The sequence below is a fragment of the Clinocottus analis genome, unplaced genomic scaffold (assembly GCF_023055335.1).
Source record: "Clinocottus analis isolate CAN_PGR_092001 unplaced genomic scaffold, fCliAna1.0.p SCAF_17, whole genome shotgun sequence".
NCBI lineage: Eukaryota > Metazoa > Chordata > Actinopteri > Perciformes > Cottidae > Clinocottus > Clinocottus analis.
This window is the reverse complement of record NW_027175898.1, coordinates 8138683-8163002: the sequence shown is the minus strand read 5'-3', so window position 1 is coordinate 8163002 and position 24320 is coordinate 8138683. Positions and strand designations below refer to the sequence as shown.

Below are 24320 nucleotides of genomic sequence, written 5' to 3'. Positions count from 1 at the left end.
AGAAAGCTAACTCGGTTGAACTACACACTGGACTGATTTGACTACATGTTTACGTCATCACTGTGCGCAATTAGCGAGAAGGTCCTCTGGACAGAAAGCGATGCACGTGAGTGTGTCTGTCAGAGGTTTGAAGAACAGTACTTTGCTGTGTCTCTTCTCTTCGACTCAAACGAGCATTAAAAGAAGTGTAATAAATAAAATACAGCGCCACTTTACTTCGTTTTATCGCGCGGATTGTCCTCTGAAACGCCATTTTTATTCTCCACAGTGTAGACGGAGCAGCTCCACGATGGAGCAGGCAGTATGCGACAGTTCAACACCGGCGGACGTAAACATCCCAGTGTCTGGCGAGAAAACGACAACGAAAGAGGAGGCAGAAAGTGGCAAAAGAAAGAGCGACGAGGCAGGCGAAGCCGAGACCAGAGGCCAAAGCAAGAGGCGGAGAGGAGCGGGAGGGAAGAAGCTCCGTAAGGGCGAGAGATACATCCCCCCTCCGCAGAAGCGCAACCCGGGTGTCAGCTTCTGCAAGGAGCATTTTGACGAGACCTCCTACTACTTTGAAGGTGGCCTCCGCAAAGTGTATCCATACTACTTTGACTTCAAAACGTACTGCAAAGGTCGGTGGATAGGGAAGAGCCTCCTGGAGGTGTTTAAAAGCGAGTTCAGAGCCGAGTCCATCGAGTATTACCAGCAGGCGGCCAAAGAGGGTCGTATCCGGTTGAACGAGACACCTGTGGAAGACCTGTCTATGGTGCTCAGGGTCAGTGTCGACAAGTATGATTGTATCTTTGCGCTGTTATCTGAAGGCGATGCACGAAGGGCTCAATGATAGAATAACTTAAATTTAAATCCGTTCACAATTGATCTGAGAAAATGAGTTATTGTGAGGCTTCTCGATGTGACCTCACCTTTTTAAATGTGTCTCTAGCTTTTCATATTCGGACAGAATACTTTTGTCGCGTTGCAGATGTTTAACATCCATTTCCTCTAATAGAAGATGCAACTAAACCAAAACCGTGTCATGCAATCTGCTGTCTCACAAACGTGTTCGTATTTAACGACCTCCATTGTGACCATCCACAGAACAATGACCTGATGAAGAACACCGTGCATCGCCATGAGCCCCCTGTGATCGGCAGACCCCTGGAGGTCCTGGTGGATGACGGTGAAGTGCTTGTGGTCAACAAGCCTGCCTCCATCCCGGTTCACCCCTGCGGCCGTTTCCGCCACAACACAGTGATTTTCATCTTGGGAAAAGAGCGCGGCATCTCTGAGCTCCACACAGTCCACAGACTGGACAGGCTCACCTCTGGAGTGTTGCTGTTTGCCAGGACACTGGAGACATCAAAGAAACTGGACCAGTTGGTGAGAGATAGACAGGTACGTTCATGATGTGGTGGATCCACAGTACAACCTCTGACATGTGCACATACGTTTGCCAGTGGGTTTAGATATTAATGGTAATATTGTCCAGCTTTTGTCATTTTTTTCCCCGTAATGCATCTAAAAGGGCTTTTGCCATTGCAATCTCAAAAATGTCCTTTACATTTCTACTTTCTAACAGGTTGAAAAGGAGTATGTGTGCAGAGTAGAGGGTGAGTTTCCAGAGGGGGAGCTGATCTCTGAGCAGCCCATCCTGGTCGTTTCCTTTAAAATCGGCCTCTGTCGTGTCGATCCAAAGGGAAAGGATTGCAGAACCGTCTTCCAGAGGCTTAGCTTTAATGGAAAAACCAGCGTGGTCCGCTGTTCACCACTGACTGGCCGCACACACCAGATCAGGGTCCACCTCCAGTACCTGGGCTTCCCTATCCTCAATGATCCCATCTATGGGTCCTCGGCCTGGGGCCCACACAGAGGGAGGGGGGGGCAGGTGGGGAAGAGTAACGAGGAGCTGCTGCAGGCCCTGGTAGAGGAACATCGCTCGCAGGAAAGCCTCCACCTGCTGGATTTTCCGGATGATGGGATTGAGCAAGAGGCAGAGAAAAACAAAACACCAGAGAAAGCTGTCCCTGTTGAAGCCAACAGAAGTGAAGAGAGTCATCAGATTGACACACAGGTGCCGACATGTGGCAGCGACACTGCGGATAAGGTGAGTCAGGGCTGCGTGGACCCAGACGGCAACGATACCTCCTCAGTCAAAACTCAACCCAACCAATCAAATGGAAATCAAACGGAGGCAACGACTCCCAAAGGTCCTCCAAGAGACCATCTGTGCAGTGAGTGTAAGCTGGTTCGACCAGATCCCACAGAGAGAGATCTCATCATGTATCTCCACGCGTTGCGCTACAAAGGACCTGATTTTGAATATTCCACACGTTTACCCGATTGGGCCGAAGAGGACTGGGTTGAGGCTGACTGGAGCTGACCTGATGCTCATTCCTTTGGGGTTCAGGTTACTGCTGCCATGCATTAGTTTTTTTTCCAGACATTTAAATCATTGGAGAGGTTTTGCTTCAAGTCAAATTAATTCTTTTCATAGCTGAATGTAGAAATGATTTCCATTGGCACCAAGCCATTTATGCCTTCAATGCAAATATACATTTGTTTTGTAATCACTCCTTTTTACCTTTTACTTTTTATCTCCAGAAAATGGTTTTAATTTAGATTTCATCCGTTCAAGCCTGTAATCTGCATAGTACTCCAATAAACTAAATACTACTAAATAAATAAAAAGCCAGACTGCCGGAAAATAAATGATTCATTTTATTTGAGCCTTGTGAAAAATCAACAACATTGACACCTGTAAATTATAGTGGTGGAGTCAGCAATTCTGGAGAAAGATTGGTATTTGAAATGAACGCCCAAACATAAATTTAAAATGAATGCCCAGTGTAGAGTTGTGATTATAAAGTCAAGATGTCAAAAGAAAACACTTCTTACAAAGGAAAAGATTGTAAATAATGCTGCTCATTGGCACATCAGACAAAAGTCTCATCTTGGCCCTGATGCTGAAGCACCAGCACCTCTAACACCTCTTTTTATATACTTAAGGACCATATAGGCACATCTATTTTTTTTTTGCTTTTTTAAAGGACACACCCTTTACACAAACCATTTCAATAGTTTCAGCATCTTAAAAACAACCTGTTGACGGACACGTGGCACATGCAGTTCATGTCATAAATGAAGTTCAAGTGGACGTTCAGTCAGGAAGACACTTTACACACTTTACACAACTGTTCATTCATAATCTCTCTCTCTCAGGATTTGACACAGTTTCTAGCCAGTCACATAAATAGGTCCTCTCTGCTGCTGTCAGTTGTCATTTCAGCTCAAACAGATGCGACCCTCCACCGCATGCAGCACCAGTCAGCATTCAGTCATGCTCCTCGTTCATCATCGGGTTACAGCAACTCCCTTTTTCAACACCAGCACCAGTGTCTGGACTCCAGGGGGAATTCTGCCTTCACAGACATCAGCATCCCTACCCCTTCAGTCACTATTTAAATATGTGCAATTGTAATAAATTATTGTTAAACTCTAAACAAGTCCCCTGATTGAAATACTGTTATTTTCACATACAAAACAGATGATGGGACATCTCAGCTGTGGGGTGGGCTGTAGACAAAGGCTTTCCTCCCTATAGATTACCTGTTGGAGGATTTTCTGACGTTGCTGCAGCAACTTATATGTACACTTTTCTAGCTGTTGAAGCAGTTGTGTGTTGCACAACTACTGCTTTGGAAATAGAGATTTGAGCGCCTTCCTTCTCTTCCAAGGCGAAGACACTGGCCTCCATGTATCCTTGGGTAGCACACACCTTACTTTACCAACAGTGTATAAACTCACATAGTGTTATATCTGTATTAGAAACCCCTTTTTTTGCCTTTTTGTACAGTAAGTAAACATTAAATGTATTTGGCACCAACACTTGAATAAACAGCCTGACTCTTAATTTGACAGTGAAACACTAAATGCAAACAAGACACTGCAAATGGCACATTACTAACGGTAGCTTTCTGGCTTTCTACTTAATGCACCTCTTCTCTGTTTATCTCACATTTATGGAAATTGTATTCAGTAAATGCTCATTGATCCAGCATGGAGACAGCGCATTTTGGAATAACCCAGTCTGTGCAGATGTTACAGAAAATTCCAGGCACAAAGTAAACTCTGCAGCAGCAGTTGCAGTATTTTTTTTTCTCTAAGAAAGCTTAATCTTTCATTGTGTTCTTTCTGCAAATGCAGTGTTTTTTTTTACAAGTCATGCTTTGATTAGACCTTTCGCTGAGGAGACGCTCACGATCTGACCCTGTAACAACCCTGGCAGCAACATTAGACAAACATGCTGTCACAAGTTACATGTGGCTGGCTTATTTTCCCATTATGTAATACTCAAAAGTAACAGTATGCTCCTTTTGTAGTTTCTACACGTCAGTATATTGTTTGACAAGATTCCTCCATCTCTTCTTAACATGTGTCCTCCCGTTGTCCGTCTCTCTTTATCCAAACGTCTGGCAGGTCTGGCTTACTGTTGGGTAAGATTACAACTTCTTCACTCTGACTGGTGCGGCCCTTGTTACAAGTCTCGTAAACTGTTTCTTTCAGTGAGAGACGAAGTGTGTCTCTCTTCCCGTTTAAATGTCCTGGTTGTAACTGAACCTCTTCTTCTCCTTCATTTGATTGCATACTGGAAGGCCCTGGTTCAATGTCACTCAGGCATGTTTCATTAGAGTCCTCCAGACCCTCGCAGGAGCTCTGGGACAACAAGGAGAGGTGCCTTTTCTTCGAGTGGTGATGGGGATAGAGGTTCTCCTCTGTGGTGTGGTTGTCTTTACAGTGAGATGGCTGGTGAATGGTTTCCAGTGTGCGGCTGATGATGGTGTCCTCCATGCTAGAGGAAGAGGAGAAGGACGTATCGTTCCAGTGCTTTACCACACCAGACTGACCTCTGCACGTTTTACACAGCTGGTCCTTCCCTACGTCTTCAGGCCGCAGGGTGTTTTCTCTGTACGGAGATGAAGTCTGAAGGGCTGGAGGCATTTGGCAGGTCTCATGTTGACGACTGCTCGTCTCCTCACTGTCCCCACTTACACTATTCCTGCCCATTTCCCTCCCACAGTAATCGATCTCATCAGAGAGCACAGACGGCCGGTTGGACAGCTTACTGGTGCATGTGCTGTTTTCAAAGCTGTCGCTCAGTCGATAGGCCAATGGCTGTAGCTCGTACTGCTCCGGCCCTCGGGCCCCGCCTCCCCCTGCTCCAGTCTGTTTCTGTCTCTGCTGACGGTGGTGGTTGGGGTAGAGATAGCCACCTGCTTCTTTGTCATAACTCCTCCTTACTCTAGATCTGCCAAAGGACCCGTTCGATGATGAGGAACTGGGCTCTGCCGCTGAGCAAGAGGACAGCGTGCCATCATTATGATCGGAGAAACACGGCAACGAGATCTTTCCGCAGTTTTTCTGGGGTCCAAAAAAGCAGCAGAGGGACTGGAAAAAGAAGGTCGCAAATCCACATGCTACACATTTCACCAAAAACAGGAAAATCCCCAGTTTTCTGAACAACAAGACCGTGGAAGGCAACATGATGATCCCTATGGAAAAAAATGCACCAGAAACTATGGCTACAGGACATCCCATTATTTTAGTGGCGTGTGCTACTTTGCCAATTTTGTCTGAATGAGGAGCCAAGCTGTAGGAAATGCAATAGTTGGCAACAAAGTCAACAGACAGCCCTGCTGCTGCTGATATAAACAGAGCCTCGATGCCGCTTAGCTGCCATTCAAGAAGAACAAGGAGGCCGATAGTGACAAAAACACTCCCTCCAACAGCTACAGTCCCATATATGCTCAGTAGAATATTCCAGGTAGTCAAGAGAAGCAAAGCAAACGTGAGAGCTACTGAGAAGCCTGCTACTACGAGAGTCTCTGAGCTTAAAGCTTGTTGTAGATCAAAAAGAGACAGGTGACTGATGAACCAGCCATTCTCCATCCCTTGTGGCGCGCCGGACATTTCTCTGTTAAACCATGTCAGGATTTCTCTGTAGAAAAGACTAGTTCGGCTGAAGTTGAAGCTGTAGAGGTATGTGGTTTTGAATGCCAGCACAAGGGCAGCGACCCTGCCATCTGGCTGGAAGTACAGGCCTCCGCTGTGGGCCAGATGGCCCTCAGCATATCTCTCCAGCAGCATCATACTGAGGCAGTTCTCGAAAACGCTGGGAGGGTAGGGGAAAGGGATGTCATTACAGCAAAAATGGAGGGACTCATCACTCTCTGAGCACCGTCTGACAGACACCCAGTGTGTTAGCTGCTCCACAAGGCAGATATTGTCTGTCAAAATGTCTTTTTCCTCAGGTGACGGAGGGGAGTAAAAGCTTTGGTTCTGAACCCGCGCACATAAATCCCTCAACCAAACCTGAGCGTCTGGCTGGCTCATGTTAAAGTCTGGGTCATAAACCAAAGAGCCGTTGCTCTTGGGGTTAAAGTGATCCCCGTTATCAGTTGGTTTGACACCCCAAACAAGCCTTAACTCAACAGGTTTATCCTCTCCATTCCTCTGTCTCTCAAACATAAACATGTGACGATACTCTGCGTCGTATCTTTCAAACGGGTGATTGGAGCGGAAAAGCTGAGAGACCCCGCTGTCTAAGGTGGGCAGCTTCATGCCTGGGTCAATGCAGGACATGTACGTGCCGCCAGCTGCCAGCACTGCAAACCAGCACACCCAGATGTACCTAAATTTCACCACTCCACAAGGTAGGATTTTCAGAAACAACAAATTTGAAGTGTCACTGAGACCTTTTTTTAATTCTCTCAGCTTCTGCCCGAGAGTGAAGAGGCATCTCTTGCGCAAGCTCGTGTCCCAGAAGCCACCGCCATTTTTGGAGCAGCACGGTTTCCATCCCTGCACTGCTACAGATGCAGAGGACGCTTTTATGTAACGTTCGCGCAAAATGAAAGAGCACGGCAGCCAAACTAATGCCGCGATCGAGCTGATAAATGAGGCAGTTCCTAAATAAACAGAGAAACATCTGATTACTGTGATGCTGCTGAGATAACCAGAAAAAAACGCTGCGCTGGAGGTCAACCCCGACGCTAAAATCAAATGGCCGACTTCCTGCAAAACTCTGTTTACTCTCTTCTCAAGGGAGGCTGACGGATTCTGGGAGAGCTGCAGAGTCCAGAAATCAGCGAAGATGAAAACCTGATTGGAGCAGCTTCCCAAGAGAATAAGAGCTGCTGAGAGGTTGACCAGTGGGAAGAATGTCAGGCGAAATGCTACTTTATAGAAGAAATAGGAGGTCAGGAGGGAGCCTGTGATCGCTATCACAGATAATGCTACTATGAAGAGAGAGTGGAGATAAAGAGCCATCGTGAAAAGAAGACAAGTAACCGCTAGCACAGGGTAGATTGAATCTCTCGCCAGGTAATACTTGAAAAGCCTCTGCTTGATGCCAAAGTCCATGCCAGTGATGGTGGTGGTGTTGTACCTCAGTTCCCTCCCCTCAAGACTGTTCATGTATATCTCCATCATGTGCTCGCCTTTGTCGACGGGTAAGAACAGAAGGCTAAACTTCAGTGTAGGGATCTGGTATTCAACGGTCTGCGGGCTGAGGAAGTCTTTATCCACCAGGAAGTGCAGGATTTGGAACACCACACGAGATTGTTTACAGCGGGACGGGACAGAGGAACAGCCGCCATGGTCGGGTCTCTCCACACAGGCTTCCACTAGATGTCCCTCATGATAGTAGGGACCACATCTCCGGAGAAGGTTCAAAGAATCAGACACCTGAGGGAGGAAACAAACATTAGACACTAAGACCTATTCAGTGCCCTCCAGAGTTAGTAAGAATTAAGTGTTGTAAATTGCATATCCACTTTCCCTTAACCTGCAGCATCAAGTTTTAAAAGAAAGTTAGAATACTTTTTGAAATGTGCATATTTTTTCTGCAGAAAAGTTTGTATCTCATCTTCTGATCTAACTCTTGAGTAAAAAATAGCAATTGTTCTTTCACGGCTCACTGGATAGTTAACTTCACAAGTTGGGCAGTGTGCCGTCTTCAAAATCCTAATTACAACTCATGTCGTAACTTGTTGTTTGGTAAATTCTTATAAAAGAAGAAATCCAAAAACCTGCTGTGAGGTGAGACTGAGGCAGCAGGAGGCGTTCGTGAGGAGAGCCAAGTAATTCCCCAAAGACCAGCTTGGACAGCAGCCGCTTCTGGACGCTCCCTCGGCCTCCCCCCTCACGTGCTGCTGGCACAAGTCCTGGAACTGAGCCTGAGAGCGAATCTGCATCAGACGAGTGAAAGATTTTTTGAACACATGCCCAGTTTTGAAACAAACTCATGGAAAATAAATTCGATTTAGACAAGACAATGCACATGAATTGGTTTTTTTTCAGCATTTAACTGTGGGTTGAGACATTAAAGCGAGACGAGACAAAGAGGGAGATTGACAGACGCCGATGACTAAAGAGACAACGAATGAAGCGAAAGTCAGAAGAGCAAAGGTGAGAGAGAGTAGATCAGAGCGAACCCTGGATTGCTCCATCTCACACATGGCGTGGATGGCCTTCAGACTCCAGAGACTGGCTGAATTTTCTGATCGAAACACCAGCTGAGCCAAACGTTCGCCTGTGTGGAGAGAGACAGATGGTTTCAACATACAGGAATCATCACTTTATTGGAATAGTTAGAAAGGTTAAACCACTGTCAAACCAGACTAGAAACACATTTATTGTGTGTTCTACCCTCCCGTCTGTTTTGAGTCAAAATTTGGCTTCATAAAGTGAAAACCTCAGGGCTGGGAACTGCTAATAAATCCATTTAGGGAGTTTTCTGTGTATTTATATGGCAAACCAAAAGAACTGTCTTTGATCTGCCAGCACACTATTTCAAAATAGAGCTTAGGAAAGTAAATCTGGCATCCTACTAAATGAAATGCATTCTTGCAATTTCACAATTATTTTGTTCATTTGCATTTAACCAATGAACTGTAACTGTTGTTTTTTAAGTTGTGCTGTTTTCATTAGTTATTGCTCGGAGTGATGATTATTCCCAAACAAGCTGAAAAGCTTTGACTTCAGCTCACGAGATTCACATATTCAAGTTGCTCAACTGTTGAATAAGCACTCATCAGCTTGACATTATTTGAAGCATTTCCATGTCATCGTCTTGCTCTGCTGAGGATGCTGCAGCCAGCAGTGTTACGCGTCCCTCATTACTTGGTGACTTTTTTCAAATGTGCAAAAATCTAGAGTTAGGTCTGCGTTTTTATTGTTAAATTTAGGAAATTAATTTATCGTCAGTGAATAGCACATTTTCCTGAGAGGGATGAACTCATCGGGACTGACTCACCTGGAGCATCACAGAGGAACGTGTCTGGAGACGAGTCTCTGGCCAGCATCCTCCTGATGCGAAGCCTGGAGGCATCCTGGCTGCCACTGCCGCCTCCGCTGACAGAAGCACACACACACCACACACACATATGCCTGTTTTCAGCCTCATTTATACAAATACACATTTTGTTCCAAATGGAAAATTGACACGACAATGTGTTTTTCTGGGCCACTCGGGGGCTTTCTAATAAGCTGTAAACCCAACTCTGATATATCGTCACATCCAGCAGACATGAGGCAACATTCATTTAAAGCTGTGCTTCCGACTACCTGGAAAATACACCCACAATATTTATAAAATATATATAAATTAGAATAGCTTTAATAAATTATCATTTATTTTGTTAAAATGTTGCCTAACGTTGTATAAAATCCTGCTAATATTCTGATATTCAATCTGCAATTTTTTTTATTTTGAATTTTGAATGTATGAATGAATCACATGTTGAAGTAACAGTTATATAAGACCTAGCAAAAAACTCAGTGTTACAGCTTTAGAGCCCTGACCAGCGACCAACTCTATCCACAAAGCATGGCAACTGCTTTTAAAGTATCAACTCCTATGTAAAGCATGCGGCGCAGTCCTTCTGTGTAGAAAGCCTGCTGAATCTCTCCGCTGACCTTCTACTGAGCTGCTGCGGTAAAGGAGACAGTTTTCTCCCCGGGCCAGTGTTCTCCTGGAGCTCGGACAAGCTGGACTGGCGAACTCCAATGTATGTTCCCCGTGGCTCAAAACCCTGAGAAAAAAGCACACACACATGCGCACATCAACACTAAAGACGGAGTGTGGACACCGGCGCTCATCAATGCACTGCAGCAGCTTTTTGAATACATCAGCATCACAAGCACCCTGTAATGTTGTCTAAATTAGCTTGTTTGGTAAATGAGTGTTTCATGTTGTCTGAACAGAGAGCCCCGCACTTACAATATGAAGCCCTGATCTCTTATTCTTATGTAAATCTTTATAGATTCACTGTAAATCTGCATTGTTTTAATTCACATGTTGCATTTTCATAATGATGTTTTAATCAGTCTTCATCCTGAAAGCTTGCATCTCAAAGGTGAGAAGATGTATTTAATTAACACGACAGCGAGCATGATCTCATTCAGTGCAGTTCATTGAATCTGACATAGGACTGAAGTAAATGGATACGGCTGAGATCGTGCGTCTTTTGAGAAATGGTAATTCGCTTCAGGTGGTGAGGTTGTGTTGGAGACTTGACAGAAGGGTGACAGTAGCTGTGCATGTGCTGCACCAAGGGGGACTGCTGGATTACATTTTAGACACTGTGTGCTTTTGTGTGTGTCTGTGCATGTGTGTTTGAGACTCACCAGCAGCGGGTCAGAGAAGTCTGGCAGTGGACCAATAAAAAGTCCAGCAAGTGAGCATCCCAGCAGCAGCACGGCACAACCCACCAACACTGCTAACGGGTAGTCCACTAACACCTGGGAATAACTGCCAAAGAGAAAACCACAGAAGACCAAAATATGGCACTGGGTAAAGAATAATTATTATAATGACAAAATAGAAGAGACTTTCAGAAAGACTGTTCAAGTGGACATTTGTTTGAGTACTTACTTCCTCAGGATGCAGTAGAGTCCTCTGTCCCTGTTAACAGTTAAGAACTTTGTTTATAATTTAAAAAAGATGCCATACAAAATGCTTGTTAAATATGAATCTACAGCCAGCTGTCTATTAGCTTAGCATAAAGGATGGGAACAGAGGGAAACAAGCCTAACCCTAACATTTTATGGCTAAAGTTTTAAGTGCCAAAGAAACGTCCGACACAACCTCTCCATAAAACAGTAATGTTTACACTAATTCTGTACTGATTAAACAAACAAGATGTAACGTATTGATTATGGAACTTTAGTGGTGGGTTTGGGTGTAGTTTGTATCTTTGGACAGAGCCAGGCTTGCTGTTTCAAGTCTTTATGCTAAGCTACAGGCTTCTGTGCGGCATCCATCATCTCATCCAACTCCCTGCCAGAACCCAAACAGGCGTATTTCCCATTAGTCATTTGAACACACCTTACTGTCAACACACGCCGCTGCATCGGTTTCTGTGTCCGGCTCTCGTTTGGCCCACGCAGCCAATGACATCTCACCGTGCCGTGACGAGACGCCTGATGGGCAGAACTACGACTATGTTCCACTTTCACAACGACGCCTCCCTCGGCGTGAGGACCTGTTGCGTTCGAATGACTGTCGTGGCGGGTGTTTGGGTTGATCGGACCATAATGGCTGCAGTGGGGACATTTTCGAAGATGTGGCGAAATGTAGGCCTGAGCTTGAGGACACTGGGGGACCTAATGTAGAAAAAAAATAGAAAAGGCATATGCAGAATATAAATCACATACATTGTGTATATTTTACTCCACTCATAGCATTCTGGTATCATTCATGTCTTTTGAGTGATACGATGACTTTTATTGCCACTACCTCCCAAATCCTGAATCTATTTCTAACCTTTCTGTTTTAATGAGTCCCCAATTTTCTATCCTAAACAGCACACGGTACAGTCAATAGAGTCAGGGGACAGGCATACTTGGTGATAGATCTGGCAGGAGGAAGAGGGTCTGTTGAGGCTGCTGCAGCTGTCACATAACTCCCCTTCAGACTGGGTGACTGTCAACTGGGCCTCAGCTGAACACTCGCTGTCAGGAGGGCACAGAGACACTGCCGGGATCTCACTGAGGACAGGAGAAGACAGACAGGGGGAGAGGAGGATGGGTGAAAGGGCATGAAAAAGAGAAGAAAGCAAACGTATGGCTGCAGGAGAGGAGCAGTGATTGACAGGTAAGCAAGCTAGAAATGGGCAATAAAAACTGAAGATGCAACCGTCCAGTCAGAAAAACTGTGCAACAGGCAATGTTTGTAAAACTTAACTATCTATCTCATTGATTGACATCTCAGGTTCTTGACTGCATTCTTGGCTTCATCTCCTATTCAACGGAGAGTGGAGCGCGCCAGAAGAGCTAATGAGGTAACAGATGTCTGGGTGAGGCCATGCTGCTGGAAGTAAGGAGGCCCAATTGATGATGAAGAAAGGAGGCTATGAGAGCGTGAGACTATAATAGTGACTATTTTCACATCATGTCACAGACCCCGTAATGAGATAGGTAGGCAGGTGTCCAGGGGAGATAACATAAGAGAGTGAGGACTTATGGGTAATGGAAGCAACCAGGAGACCCGTGGAATAAAATATGTTTTAAATTTGCCTTAAAAATATCTTCCTTTCTCAATCTTACTACACCATTGTTGGCAGGAAAATGAACTACTGCGACAATATCTAATTTCAGCCACACTAGCAGCGGGCTCTATAGATAGTCATATTGGTATAGGCCCACTGCTTTTGTCCACATTGAAATATAACAATTAAATAGATTGATAACAATGTGCAGACATTCATGATTCCCAGTGCTTAGATCCCGGTGACTGTGGCGATCCGCTGATATTTCCACAAATGCCACCGTGAAGTTTGGATTCGTGGTTTACAGGACATTTGATTGGGAGGATGCAATTTGTTGCAGACATGTATGTTCCTCTCAGGATGAACAATAACTTAGCTGCTCCCCTGACCTTTTAGCTTCATCTCTGAGATTTCCAATTTCCTTTTGTTTATGACCGAACACCTGCAAAACTAATGACGTTCTCAGCAGCCTCTCAGCTGCGCTCTGTGTTTACAGCTAATTAGCAAATGATGGAATGCAAACGCACAAAGCTAAGTTTGTGAACATTGCCTTTGTGAGCATGTTAGCGCTGTGCCTAAACACAGCCGATAGCATGGCTGTAGACTCCTAATCTTGTACTAGATTTCCATCTTTTTCTACCATATCAACACTTATCAACATACCGAAACATTGAAATAATGAAATACATAACTTTATTTTAAATCAAAAGATACTAAAGATGTCGCCGGTGGCCATTAAAGCATCAGGATGTAAACAGGATACAGCTTCAATGCAGAGCTCGAACAAGATGATATCGAGAAGTTACATTTCCAGTCAGATAGGATCATCTATTTTTGTTTTATTTTCCGAATTTTCATTTGAAGTAGTCCTCGAGGCTCATTGTATTTCAGCGGATGTAAATGAACAGACCAAACTGAAAGACTGAGTAATGCTTTGGGTGCAGCTGTCTGAAGGCTCCGTGAACTTTGTGCCGTCTCACATGCTTGATTTTCCATCGCAGACTGGATCCAACCGCACTTCCTGCCTTGTCACCATGGCGACAGAGTAAGTCAACAGAGCCTAAATGACTTCACACTGTTTTATTTGCATCCCATAATAAGGCACACAGATGAAGTGTAGTCTGTCGGTTTGTTGGCATACAGTAGCAGAGGGATTAATGTGGAGCTCAGAGAGGACCCGAACCACACTTTGTCTTTGTATTATATTCTATATTCTATTACAATAAAACTATCATATGATCTAAATAATAAATAGGCCACATTGTTCTCAGCAACTTTTGGGCACATAGCAAATGTTTGTCATCTAGTTTAACCTATTTAGGTGCTGGAGTAAGTAAATACACTCAAAGACAGTATCTTGAAATCAACGCTGTCGACTAATCTAACTGTAGTGTGATGAACTCCATCGATCCAGAACACCAAGCAGGTAAATATTAGTAGTGGGTACTAAATCCCAATACTCCCCTTTGACTATTCTTCTCATTAATATTTCAATGTGTGAAAACAAAAATACACCCAGGGAGGTGTCAACGCGCTGCTCCTCACACCCGGGATTAAAAAGGCATCTGCATTGTGCACCGACGTCAGAATGACCTTCTAGACCTGAGCATCAAAGCAGTATAGTGCAGTGCCTCATTTCATTTTAAACACAGTCAGTACTTTTAGCTACAACACCCATGGCATATAAATGATGGAAGACAAAGTATTAGAAACACCTTAGAGTATTTAAAGTGAAATAATTGAACAGCACTGAAAACTACAGCCTTCAAAATGACAAGAGAGTTAAAGCCACATCTCCCTGAAACCGAACCCTGTAACCTTTACATGGGTAAGATGTATTACTGGGCTGTTGTATTAGACTGCTTCACTGTACGCTGATTAATAAATGCAGTGGTGGACAAAAATATGAATGTAAAATGTGTAATACTGCACAGTAAAAATACATACTTAAAGATAATGTCATAGTTTAATAACACTGTGTTATGCTCCGTAACCTCCTCATTTAGTGAATTTGTAAAGTACAAAATTAAAGTACAAGTATGTTGAATGTGTCCCTGAGTACAATAACTAAGTAAATGTAACTTTCCACTGCATGTATGTTGGTAAGTTGTTTTTAAGAATAATTGTTAACCCTTCAAATCTAATATAAGCTATAAGACTAGGTATTGAAGACAGCTTTGAGGCATTCAAAAGACTCTGAGAATTCAAAATATAACTGGCTAAAGACTGTCAGCTCTCTCCTCTGAATGCCTTTAGGTCTCTGTCGCTCTTCCTTTAACAGCACGTCTCTTACATCAACTCTCTGAATGCCGGTCAATGTCATGTCCTCAAACATTTCCGAAACTGCCAATCACACACACACAGAATGAAAGAAAAGGCACAAAAGCTCAGGCTGTATGCAGAAGGCAAACTGTTAACCTTCCTAAAAAGAGAGCTTCTGTGTTATTAAGAGGACAAAGACTTGAGGGTCTGCCTTCAAACCAGAAGAGGACAAAATTGTGGCGGTAGCTGATATAAAGGATGGCAGACCTCATCTGTTTCAGCCTCACTTTCATGGTTTAAGCCCCTTAGCTATTAGATTTCAATACACATGAACACACACACACACACACACACACACACACACACACACACACACACACACACACACACACACACACATATATATATATATATATATATATATATATATATATATATATATATATATATATATATATATATAATGTATTTTTTGAGTTATATGGTGACATCATTGACCTTGCAGGAGGTTGATGACACTGAACAGATCTTACAGTTTTAAAGTAAACTATAGCTGTGAGTGTGAGACTGCATTATGTCAAAGATAAAGAATATACTACTATATGATGATATCACTAAAAGTACCAGCTCTTGTTTAACATAGTGCTAAAATATGTATATTGTTGTTGTTGTTGTAAGTAATATTTGACCTGAAAATGTAACTTGTAACAAGTTGGCAACAGCACATGACCATGTCTTGGTTATCAGAGATAAACAGTACATTGTAACCCGGAATTACTGAGGCCATGTTGAAATGTCAATCATAATAGTGTAATGGAAAAATAGCAACAGCAGTAGTCATATCATCATGTGCATAATTATATTGTCCACACGCAGCATAGACACAGCTGGATGAACATTACTCACATCGGTCGCAGGAGGGTTAAACACATCCACGTCTTCTCCAGGAAACGTCATGTACTGGTCTACGGTAAGCACCAGAGAAATGCACGGACAAGAAAAGCAACCTACCTTTGGCAAGGCTGCTGAATTCCCCTTTCATCTGCAGGAGAGTCATCCATCACTATCGCATCCGTGCTCTCTCCTTTTATCGAGCAAGCTTCCATCTCCCTCCAGACTCCGCTTTATAATAATACAGAAATGAAAGGCTAATAGCCTATGCATTTCCTGTTGTGTAGAACTGGGTTAACCAAACAGTATCCATCTGTCCAGACTGAGTACACGAGGACCAGGAGCGTGTTTCTGAGGCTGCTACTACGTAGTAGCACCAGGGCTGTTTGGGTTAATCTGCCCCGAGCTTCGCCCTGATTGGCGGAGCCGCCGTGATGCTGTGGTCGATGCCTGGTCGCTGTCCAACCGGCCGCGGTGCTGGAGCACCAAGTCACGGATGGTGTGCGTCGGTGTCCGCTTAATTAGCACCGACAGGAGCTACTGATGCTGTTTATTGATTACGTTCTGAGGACGCACAGACAGTGGTGCTGTGTTCAATTAAAACAATCCCCTAATTGGGACCTCCAGCTGCTGATCGCAATCCTACTGAATATTGCGAATGCGCCATCTTGTCAGGGCTGCTGGGGTGAATTCAGGTTAAGTCCTATATTTAAATTAGTAGGTTTCCAATCAATAAGGAGGAGGATACTTAGATCAACTGCATTTAAGTATTAACATACATGATCAATGTACATATTGTGTTTCCAATAAGAAAATATGCTGTATAAAGTGTTTACAAGTTGTAACGTGATTAATAGCTGCTTTATTTTCATTATACCTAATAGACAAGTTAAGCAGCAACAGGATTTTTCTACAAACCCAAAAACTTGTTTAACATTGTTAATTTAAAATATAAAGAATTAGTAAATGATAAATTAACCATTAATCAAACCAACACATTAAAACTCCTGTACTATAGAAAGTACTGTGTATAATTCATCATCATACTATCGTATTGTATGCTAAATTCTTACCTGTAAATAAGCCTGCAGTCATTAGTGAATGCAGTATGTCAAAGATGTTCCTCTTAAATAGTGAGGGGCCAATAGTTTGATTTGTATTGACAAAAAAAGTAGCTTTACTCCTTCTCAAGAAAATAATTGGGATAAACTGCATTGAATTTTACATAATGCAGAAAATAAGTGAAAAGAGAACAAAAAAGGAATATAACTCTGGGATTTGTATTAAGAGAGGTGAGCGCCAGAGCCGACCGGCGTAAAAGAAAGCAGAAACTGTGACACAGCAGACCTGTGTAACTTTCTGCTAATGAGGCGACTGCTGGTCTGGCTCTGGCTATAAATATGAATCATGCCACTGGGCCCTTGTGTTTGAGGGGGCTGCCTTGGGAAAAAGTAAATGATTTATTGGAAGAAAGGCAAAGATCAAGAGGGGGAGGGTGTGAGAAAATGCTGTAGCAGAGAGATGAAAGTCCTATTTTTTTTTAAATGAGAAGCAGATATATGTATATGTGTATATATATATATATATATATATATATATATATATATATATATATATATTTCTCTCAATAATTTATATATATATTGGTGCTTCAGTGAGTCATGACGCTCAAAACTGATTCATACGCAGAGGGAATCAATCACTGACAGTCCATCTGTGTTTGAGTGGGGTTTATCCTTCATGTTGAAAGGATGACGCTAAGTGGACCTTTGAACTTAGACTTTCTTTATTCTCTTCATGCCAACGTTTGTGTTTGTGTGTGTTTGTGCGACGTTGTCCTCAGATTCAAGCGAAGGGCTCACTGTGTTGATGGTTGGCATGGAGTTTTCTCAACAGACTGTGTTGCAGCTGACATGGCTCGTGCCTTGTTGACTCCAGACACTGATTAACTCACACTGTGTAGCTGCCATGCACATACAAGAAGAAAACCACCCAAATACACATGCATTCAAAGCCTGAGAGGCAGTTACTGGATACCACACACACACACACACACACACACACACACACACACACACACACACACACACACACACACATAATGAAAGGGTGAAGGGAGGGTGTTTGGCTTCTGGCTGGTACTGAGGTGACAGCCATGGTAATTTCCTGTGACAGATCACTGCCAGTGAGTAGTGATGCAGACGGAAACGCTTCATTTCAGCTTCAGTGCTGCCGTAGGATCTGTGAAACACAGTTGGATGAATAATAAGAATACAACAGGAAATAGAAAAAGTGTGAAGTGCTTCTGTGAACTTGTGCAAACCTGATTTGTTCCTATATTGCTTCTGATCAGTAATAAATCCACGTCTAGTTAGGCGTTTAGGTGTTTTGCTGCCACCTATTGGACCGATTGTGAAAGTGACAGCAGTTCTTATGGAGACCCTCTGTCTCCATAAGATTTTCTTTTTAAACCTGTTTCATGTTGAACAACAATAAGACTATAATTTGTATACTTGTATAAACTAACCAGCATGCCCATGCAATTAGTTCTATTTTAAATGTGTAATCAAAACGTTAAATTGTACTTTCCCCTCTGTGTGCTAAACAAAACGCATAGTTAATTCTTCTTAAACTGCCTGCCACGCTGATTGCTGCTGTAAAATCAGCCGCGGAGAGCGCTTCAGCACGCGCACTAAGTGACAACATGAGGTCGAGCTCTCCTGCGAAGTTGTTCAGCGGGTGTAAAGTTACGAGCGGACAGGACACACCTCTAGAGGGAGTTCCCGGGGAGTTGGAAACAAGGAGCTGATCACTTCAGCCGCAGAAAAAGTCAGGAGACCTCTCAGTCGGAGCTGGTCGGTCGTCGGAGCCTGCGGCCGTGCGTCTTTCCAGCAGCTGTCGCCGTGCCACGAGAGGAAAATGCCCGGGATGGGCAACTCTTTACGCGCGGCTGCCCTCCTGGCTTTCGTGGTTCTTTCCATTCTGGTGTCACTCTTGATTAGCAGCGTGCAGCAGTTTGGAGCGAGAATATCATACTTTTCCAATGCAACAGTTGCTGGTGATGAGAAGGAGTTCGCGTCCCTCCGCGGGGCGTTGATTTACCAGCTCAACGAGAGGCGCAAAGAAATCATTCCGCTGCTTTTACCTGTTTATGATGATGATGTTGATGATGAAAACGGACTACGCGGGGAACGCCGTCACTCTTTCCTCAATGACCAAACACAAGACTCAATTTTGGATTATAGTCTGTGGAATGAGATCACGCATGGCTCCAGGAAAGCGCATGTGGATGACATGGATTGTGACTCTCTGGTGGACATGCAGGCTGTGGAGATTTTAGGGTCTGGATACACCAAATTGGTTGTCAAAGTGAATCTAGCCGGAGGTCAGCCTGTGGCGTTAAAACTCGTGAATGAGCAGGGGATAGACATGGGAAAGTGTGTGGATGATTTTAAAGATCCTCGAGGCTGCCGAGAGCTCGTTTCTTACAAGCTGAAGAAAGAAATAGTCCTGTTGCAAAGGCTGCAGCATCCAAACGTCATTAAGGTAAAGTGCTCCCTCTGACTTTTAAAATAGTTTTATACCATTAAATATTCAGGCTTAAGTTGGGTAACTGTCCACATGCCAAAGCAAGAAAATAGACTATATTTGAATGTGAAGTTGTTGGAAAGTAGAGCATTAGAAGTGATGTTCACTTTAAAACACTGGAGCTAATGCTGGCATATTATAATTAAGATTTTCCATAATCCATGTCGGCCTTCCCCTGCTCACATTTTCCTTTGTCTCAGACACACTGAACTGGATGAAAGGCCTCACTGGCTCTGCAGGACCTTCCCATGTAATTAAATTAAATTCACTGACCCTCTTCTGACCTTTGGGTCCAGTTCGGGAAGAGCAGACAATGTGCCTCTGTCCCCTCTACAATCCCTGGTTGCATCTGAAACCCCCACAGAGTTTATTCACTCAAGTCATTACAGCCCAATTTAGAACTAGTTTTGAATTAAACCCACCAGTTTGTGTTTCCCGCAGTCGTGTGACAGCGGTGTGTCCAACAGTTCAACTGATCAATTTCACAAGTATACGGAGCACATTCCCCTCTAGGCTAATGGGATTTCACTGTCACAAGTCTGAGCTGCAGAGTGCACGGTTAGCAGAACATCGTGTCCTCTTAATTCACCCCTAAGATGAGAAGTTTTAGACACTTTAGCCTGCCGCTTTCTCTAATTTCTTCTCTAAAAATGTAAAATCAAACCATTATCTTTGTCCTTTTTTGTTGCTCTACTTCACTGTGACTAACCCACAGTTATTCTACACGTCCACAGCTCAAAGGTCACTGTGCAGGAGATGCAGGAGGAGGGGAGGATGGAAGAGTCACGGTCATTCTGGAGCAGGGGAATCCTCTCCAGATGATCCAGCTGCTCCAGAGTCCCTGGGAGGACAGGTTCAGGGTAAGCGTGTTAGCTCCCGCTTTCAGCTGTCGATACACATGCTCTGTCTTTTATCCTTTGCACTACGCTGCACGTTATGAATGTGCAAGCCCCTCGCTCCCCTTGGCAGCAGAAGGAGGTTGAAAGATGAGGGAGGCGGACATTTGAAACTCCTGGAGGGTCTGACATCTGTCCCTCAGTGTATTTGATCAGGCCGTGGTTGGAATGGAGATGGGTCCTGCAGTTAATCCACTGCAGGCTAGGAATGTCATCACACACACACACACACACACACACACACACACACACACACACACACACACACACACACACACACACACACACACACACACACACACACACACACACACACACACACACACACACACACACACACACACACACACACACACACACACACACACACACACACACACACACACAGTTTTAGTCAACCCCCATCACAGGTATGCTCCCAGTTGGAGTCAACAGAGGCTGAATTTGGTGTGTGTGTGTGTGTGTGTGTGTGTGTGTGTGTGTGTGTGTGTGTGTGTGTGTGTGTGTGTGTGTGTGTGTGTGTGTGTGTGCATGGTTGTGTTTGAAAGGAAAAGGAAGAGTGAAAGACTTTTGGATTTGCAAAAGTAACATCACAGTCTGCGCGTATCATCTCAACCATGGGCCTCATTTTGCTGCATCACCCAAATAGCCGTTCATAATACCCCCCTGGAGCTGCTCGGCCCTTTTCAGCTTGGTTGCATCTGCGCAAGCTACAGTAATCCGGGGGTGTTCGGTTTCGTCCAGCCTGTTATTACAGCGCTTCGATCCCAGCAAGTGACGTCCAAGAGACTCGGAGCATTACCTAACACTGCAGCTATGTTTGAAGTGTGACAGAATCATTTCATGCTCTGGCAGTGCGTGGCTAATGCTTTTATGTTGCCTTTAGTAGCTAACTTATTTTCTCTTTCTGTTTTATTGTAGGATTTAAAGAGTACTATAAAAGCAGTCTCAGGAAATGGCTGGCAAATGTGGCCGGTGAAACGCCTTAAAAGAGAATATTGCGGCGTTTTTATATTTTACTACTTTTAGCAATTTAGTGACATTTAATTGCATTTATCCATTGTGTCACCTTTTCAGGAAAAAACAAGTCCATGTTTAGCGTGACCATCAAGAATGTTTTGGTTATTCCAGCATTTTGTTAAAGGCTTTTATTTGACAACAAGTAGCAGGAAGTTGGAGGGAAGCATGTAATCCACCAACCTGTTAAAAACACAAAAAGCTTAACCCAATTCTGCTGCTGGCTACTAGTGAGGTTGCAAGTAAGAAATGTATGTGTTACTGAATCAATTAGATTTTTTTAATAAAGTAATTATGAAACTCTTAATTGTAATCGCGGGGTGGAAAGAAATCCATATTCCAGATTTTCCAATTGGATTTTTTTTCACTTTTTTTTTGTTATCTTGTATGATAGTTAGCTGAGTACTTTGGTATTTTGGGCTTTAGGGCATTGTGAATGGGCATTGTCTTAATTTAAAATGTTGTGTCCCAACAGATTAATCAAAATATGGTACTCATATTAAATAATGATGAAAAAAGCAGTTAGTTGGAACCCTAATTTAATCCATAAAATGTCCATTTTAAATCTGCCATAGCCCAAAGTGATCATGGTGTCTTTAAATTTGTACATTAAGGAACTCAAAAATATAAAATTACAAATGATATGAAACTGTAGGAAATGAGCAAATCCCCACATTGGAGAGTTGGAGGCAGTGCATGTTTAGCATCTTTATAAATGACTTCTTGTTATACAGTTTCAGGGGCTGCAAGGACAATATTTTACTCTTTAACTTTGCATGTTTGATCTCCTCCTAGGTGTGTCTGGACCTGGTCAGACTCCTCCACTTCCTCTCCCGGTCTCCTCTGGGCTCCGTGGCTCTGTTGGACTTCCAGCCGCGGCAGTTTGTCACCGTGTCTGGCGAGCTGAAGCTCACAGACCTGGATGACGCCAGCGCCAAGGAGACCTCCTGTCAGATGGACGCAGACTGCACCCTCCAGTTTCCACACAGAAATTTCACTCTGCCCTGCTCGGCACAGGGAGTGTGTGAGGGCCTGAATGAGAAGAGGAACATTTACAATGCCTATAGGTAAGAGAAGTGACAGTTTAACTACGTGGTAAAGGTGTGATGGATGGATGGAGCGGCTACATGGATGATTGTGCAGGCCCAGTCGAATGCTGAAGCGTCGTTAATAGTAAAGACATATAGCTGGAAAGAGGCAGTTCGATGGAGGTGTGATGAATAAGTTGTTAGCTTCAGTGGACGATGGAAGGTTTTTCTGTTTTAAAATGGACAGCTTTATGGACTGTTTGTTTTAACACTGTGGTGAGACAAGTCGTGTTCTGTGGGAACTATGTGATGGGGCTTGTCTGTCTTTCTGTCTGTCTGACTGAGTTGTCTTTGTCTGGCCCCAGGTATTTTTTCACCTACCTGCTGCCTCACCAGGCCCCGCCCGGCTTCACACACCTGGTAGACCACATCATGAACTCCACAGGTGAGGACGAGAGACGTCTTGACATGACGGGACGCTCGCTTATTGGAGATCAGAAAGCGAATCACTCCATTATTGCAGTCGTGTATTGGCATGCCTCGGTATAAGTCCTTTTTTTAATGAGCTCGACAAGATGCTTCCTGACATGTAACAAGGGAATGAATACGTTACCTGTTGAGATGACATGACTGTGATTAGACAGGAGTAGCGTGCGAGAGGAAAAAAAACAAATCATCCATATTGGATAGTGTGACTTTATGCTTGAAGTCAGTGCGATCTTTTACCAGATCTCAGTGTATTGTGTGTTTGTGTCCAGGGGAGCTGAAAGCTGACATCAATCAAACGCTGGAGGCCTTTGAACATATCCTCCTCCTCTACAAGTCTGGCCTGCACCTGGACAACCTGCCTCCATCAATAATCAGAGGTAAGACTTCGTGGAATGAAGGCTGCTTTTCAGAAAGTACAGTGGGCTCTGTTGTAGACCCGATTCTCTTTGGAGAGAATGCTTGGCTCTTTTTTTACCCTCACACAGTCTACACCTCTGTTTTCATTTTTTATCTTTAAAAAAAAAATGGAGGGTGTTTCTCCCTCTCAGGCTGTTTTGACAGGTTTATTAGGCAGCTGGAATGAGGGGACAAGACCAACAAAGTGGGATTAATACTCCATGTCTGGCTCAGAAAGCACAGTCGGCGTTCATTTAAAAAAACAGTGCTGGCATTCCGCAGTTATTCTGTTTCAACTTTCATGGTCGTCATGTAGAGATTTATTTCACAACTTTTGAATAATTTCCATAAAAAATATAGAGGGTTCCAGAATAGTTGTATAAAGTACTTTTAATTTTTTTATAGAAACGTTTTGTGTTCTTTCAGGATAAGCACTGAAAGTCATGACTTTTCTTCTCTCTGACTCGCCTCCACTCCTCTGCAGCCCCCCTCTGTCCCCTCCGCCATTCCCCTCAACTCTATGAAATATTAATAACAAAATGACTGGCAGCGTTCCTGTGGTGAGATTTTCCGTCCCCCCAGATGCTGGACTGTTTATATAGCAGCGCTTTGTGAATTTAATCACAGATTCAGGGTAAAGAGGCCTGGGCGCTGAGGCCGACACCAGGAGGGAATGTTCTAGCTTAACAAGGAGGTGCCATGAGTCAACCCTGCTGTTGCTGCTTAGTGTGTGTGATAAGACCCCCACAAGTGTGTGTGTATATCATTACTATATCGTGGGTTTTGTTTTAAACAGAGGTGTTTTTGGGTGGAGGAAAATTCTAGTAACGTTTTTTAATTGGGTTTAGTTTCGAGTTTGACATGTTGGCAAACGCACACATTCATTTTCATGCCAAGCGTAAGATGAGATGATTAATACCACTCCCTCCTCAGTGTCTGTCTGAAATATGCAGCTTCCGCCAGCAGCCGGTTCGACTGGAAACGGCCAGCTCTGCGCTGTCCAAAGGTTAAGGAATCTGTCTAGCGGCACCTTTTTAATATCATATCTTATCCGTTGAAGATACTTTTTTTTTACATTACATTAATACATGTCATTTAGCTGACGCTTTTATCCAAAGCGACTTACAATAAGTGCATTCAAACTGTGCGAACTCAGAACAACATCTTTGCTGGTTGTGCTTAAGACGTTACTAAGATATAGTCCAGCACATAACCCTTTG

At 43.7% G+C, this 24320-nt stretch overlaps 3 protein-coding genes across 5 annotated transcripts in view; 2 read left to right on the top strand and 1 right to left on the bottom strand.

Annotated features, from left to right (window-relative positions):
* The first annotated feature begins 80 nt into the window (after nt 1-80).
* rpusd2 (RNA pseudouridine synthase domain containing 2) lies at nt 81-3512 on the top strand. 3 transcript variants are annotated; one of them, XM_068580414.1, is made up of 4 exons: nt 81-106; nt 269-760; nt 1084-1380; nt 1565-3512. In XM_068580414.1, exons 1-4 carry the CDS (start codon nt 101-103, stop codon nt 2363-2365), a joined length of 1596 nt encoding a protein of 531 aa, XP_068436515.1. In that variant the 5' UTR covers nt 81-100; the 3' UTR covers nt 2366-3512. The 3 variants fall into 3 exon arrangements, with proteins under 3 accessions (XP_068436515.1, XP_068436514.1, XP_068436516.1); XM_068580415.1 differs by lacking the exon at nt 81-106 and adding an exon at nt 144-187; XM_068580413.1 differs by having other exon boundaries at nt 101-760.
* A 458-nt stretch (nt 3513-3970) lies between these two features.
* Nucleotides 3971-16032, bottom strand: disp2 (dispatched RND transporter family member 2). Its single transcript, XM_068580412.1, has 10 exons — nt 15807-16032; nt 11889-12033; nt 11372-11649; nt 10919-10948; nt 10672-10795; nt 9961-10076; nt 9299-9396; nt 8478-8575; nt 8073-8231; nt 3971-7728 (listed from the first exon to the last, which is right to left on the bottom strand). Exons 1-10 carry the CDS (start codon nt 15899-15901, stop codon nt 4411-4413), a joined length of 4461 nt encoding a protein of 1486 aa, XP_068436513.1. The 5' UTR covers nt 15902-16032; the 3' UTR covers nt 3971-4410.
* A 2529-nt stretch (nt 16033-18561) lies between these two features.
* Nucleotides 18562-24320, top strand: part of pkdccb (protein kinase domain containing, cytoplasmic b) — a 9192-nt gene continuing 3433 nt past the window's right edge. Inside the window, exons 1-5 of the mRNA XM_068580689.1 lie at nt 18562-19232; nt 20009-20134; nt 21983-22254; nt 22581-22660; nt 22974-23081. Of these exons, the coding sequence (XP_068436790.1) occupies nt 18606-19232; nt 20009-20134; nt 21983-22254; nt 22581-22660; nt 22974-23081 (1213 nt within the window). The 5' untranslated portion in view covers nt 18562-18605. The remainder of the gene's footprint in view (nt 19233-20008; nt 20135-21982; nt 22255-22580; nt 22661-22973; nt 23082-24320) is intronic.

Excerpts from the sequence above, each read along its gene's own strand:
- rpusd2 (XM_068580413.1), top strand. The coding sequence starts at position 101 with ATGCACGTGAGTGTGTCTGTCAGAGGTTTGAAGAACAGTACTTTGCTG. Across the intron at positions 761-1,083 it reads ACCTGTCTATGGTGCTCAGG|AACAATGACCTGATGAAGAA; the intron begins GTCAGTGTCGAC and ends GACCATCCACAG. Across the intron at positions 1,381-1,564 it reads AGTTGGTGAGAGATAGACAG|GTTGAAAAGGAGTATGTGTG; the intron begins GTACGTTCATGA and ends ACTTTCTAACAG.
- disp2 (XM_068580412.1), bottom strand. The coding sequence starts at position 15,901 with ATGGAAGCTTGCTCGATAAAAGGAGAGAGCACGGATGCGATAGTGATG. Across the intron at positions 12,034-15,806 it reads ATTCAGCAGCCTTGCCAAAG|TGAGATCCCGGCAGTGTCTC; the intron begins GTAGGTTGCTTT and ends TCCTGTCCTCAG. Across the intron at positions 7,729-8,072 it reads TCAGTCTCACCTCACAGCAG|GTGTCTGATTCTTTGAACCT; the intron begins GTTTTTGGATTT and ends TTCCTCCCTCAG.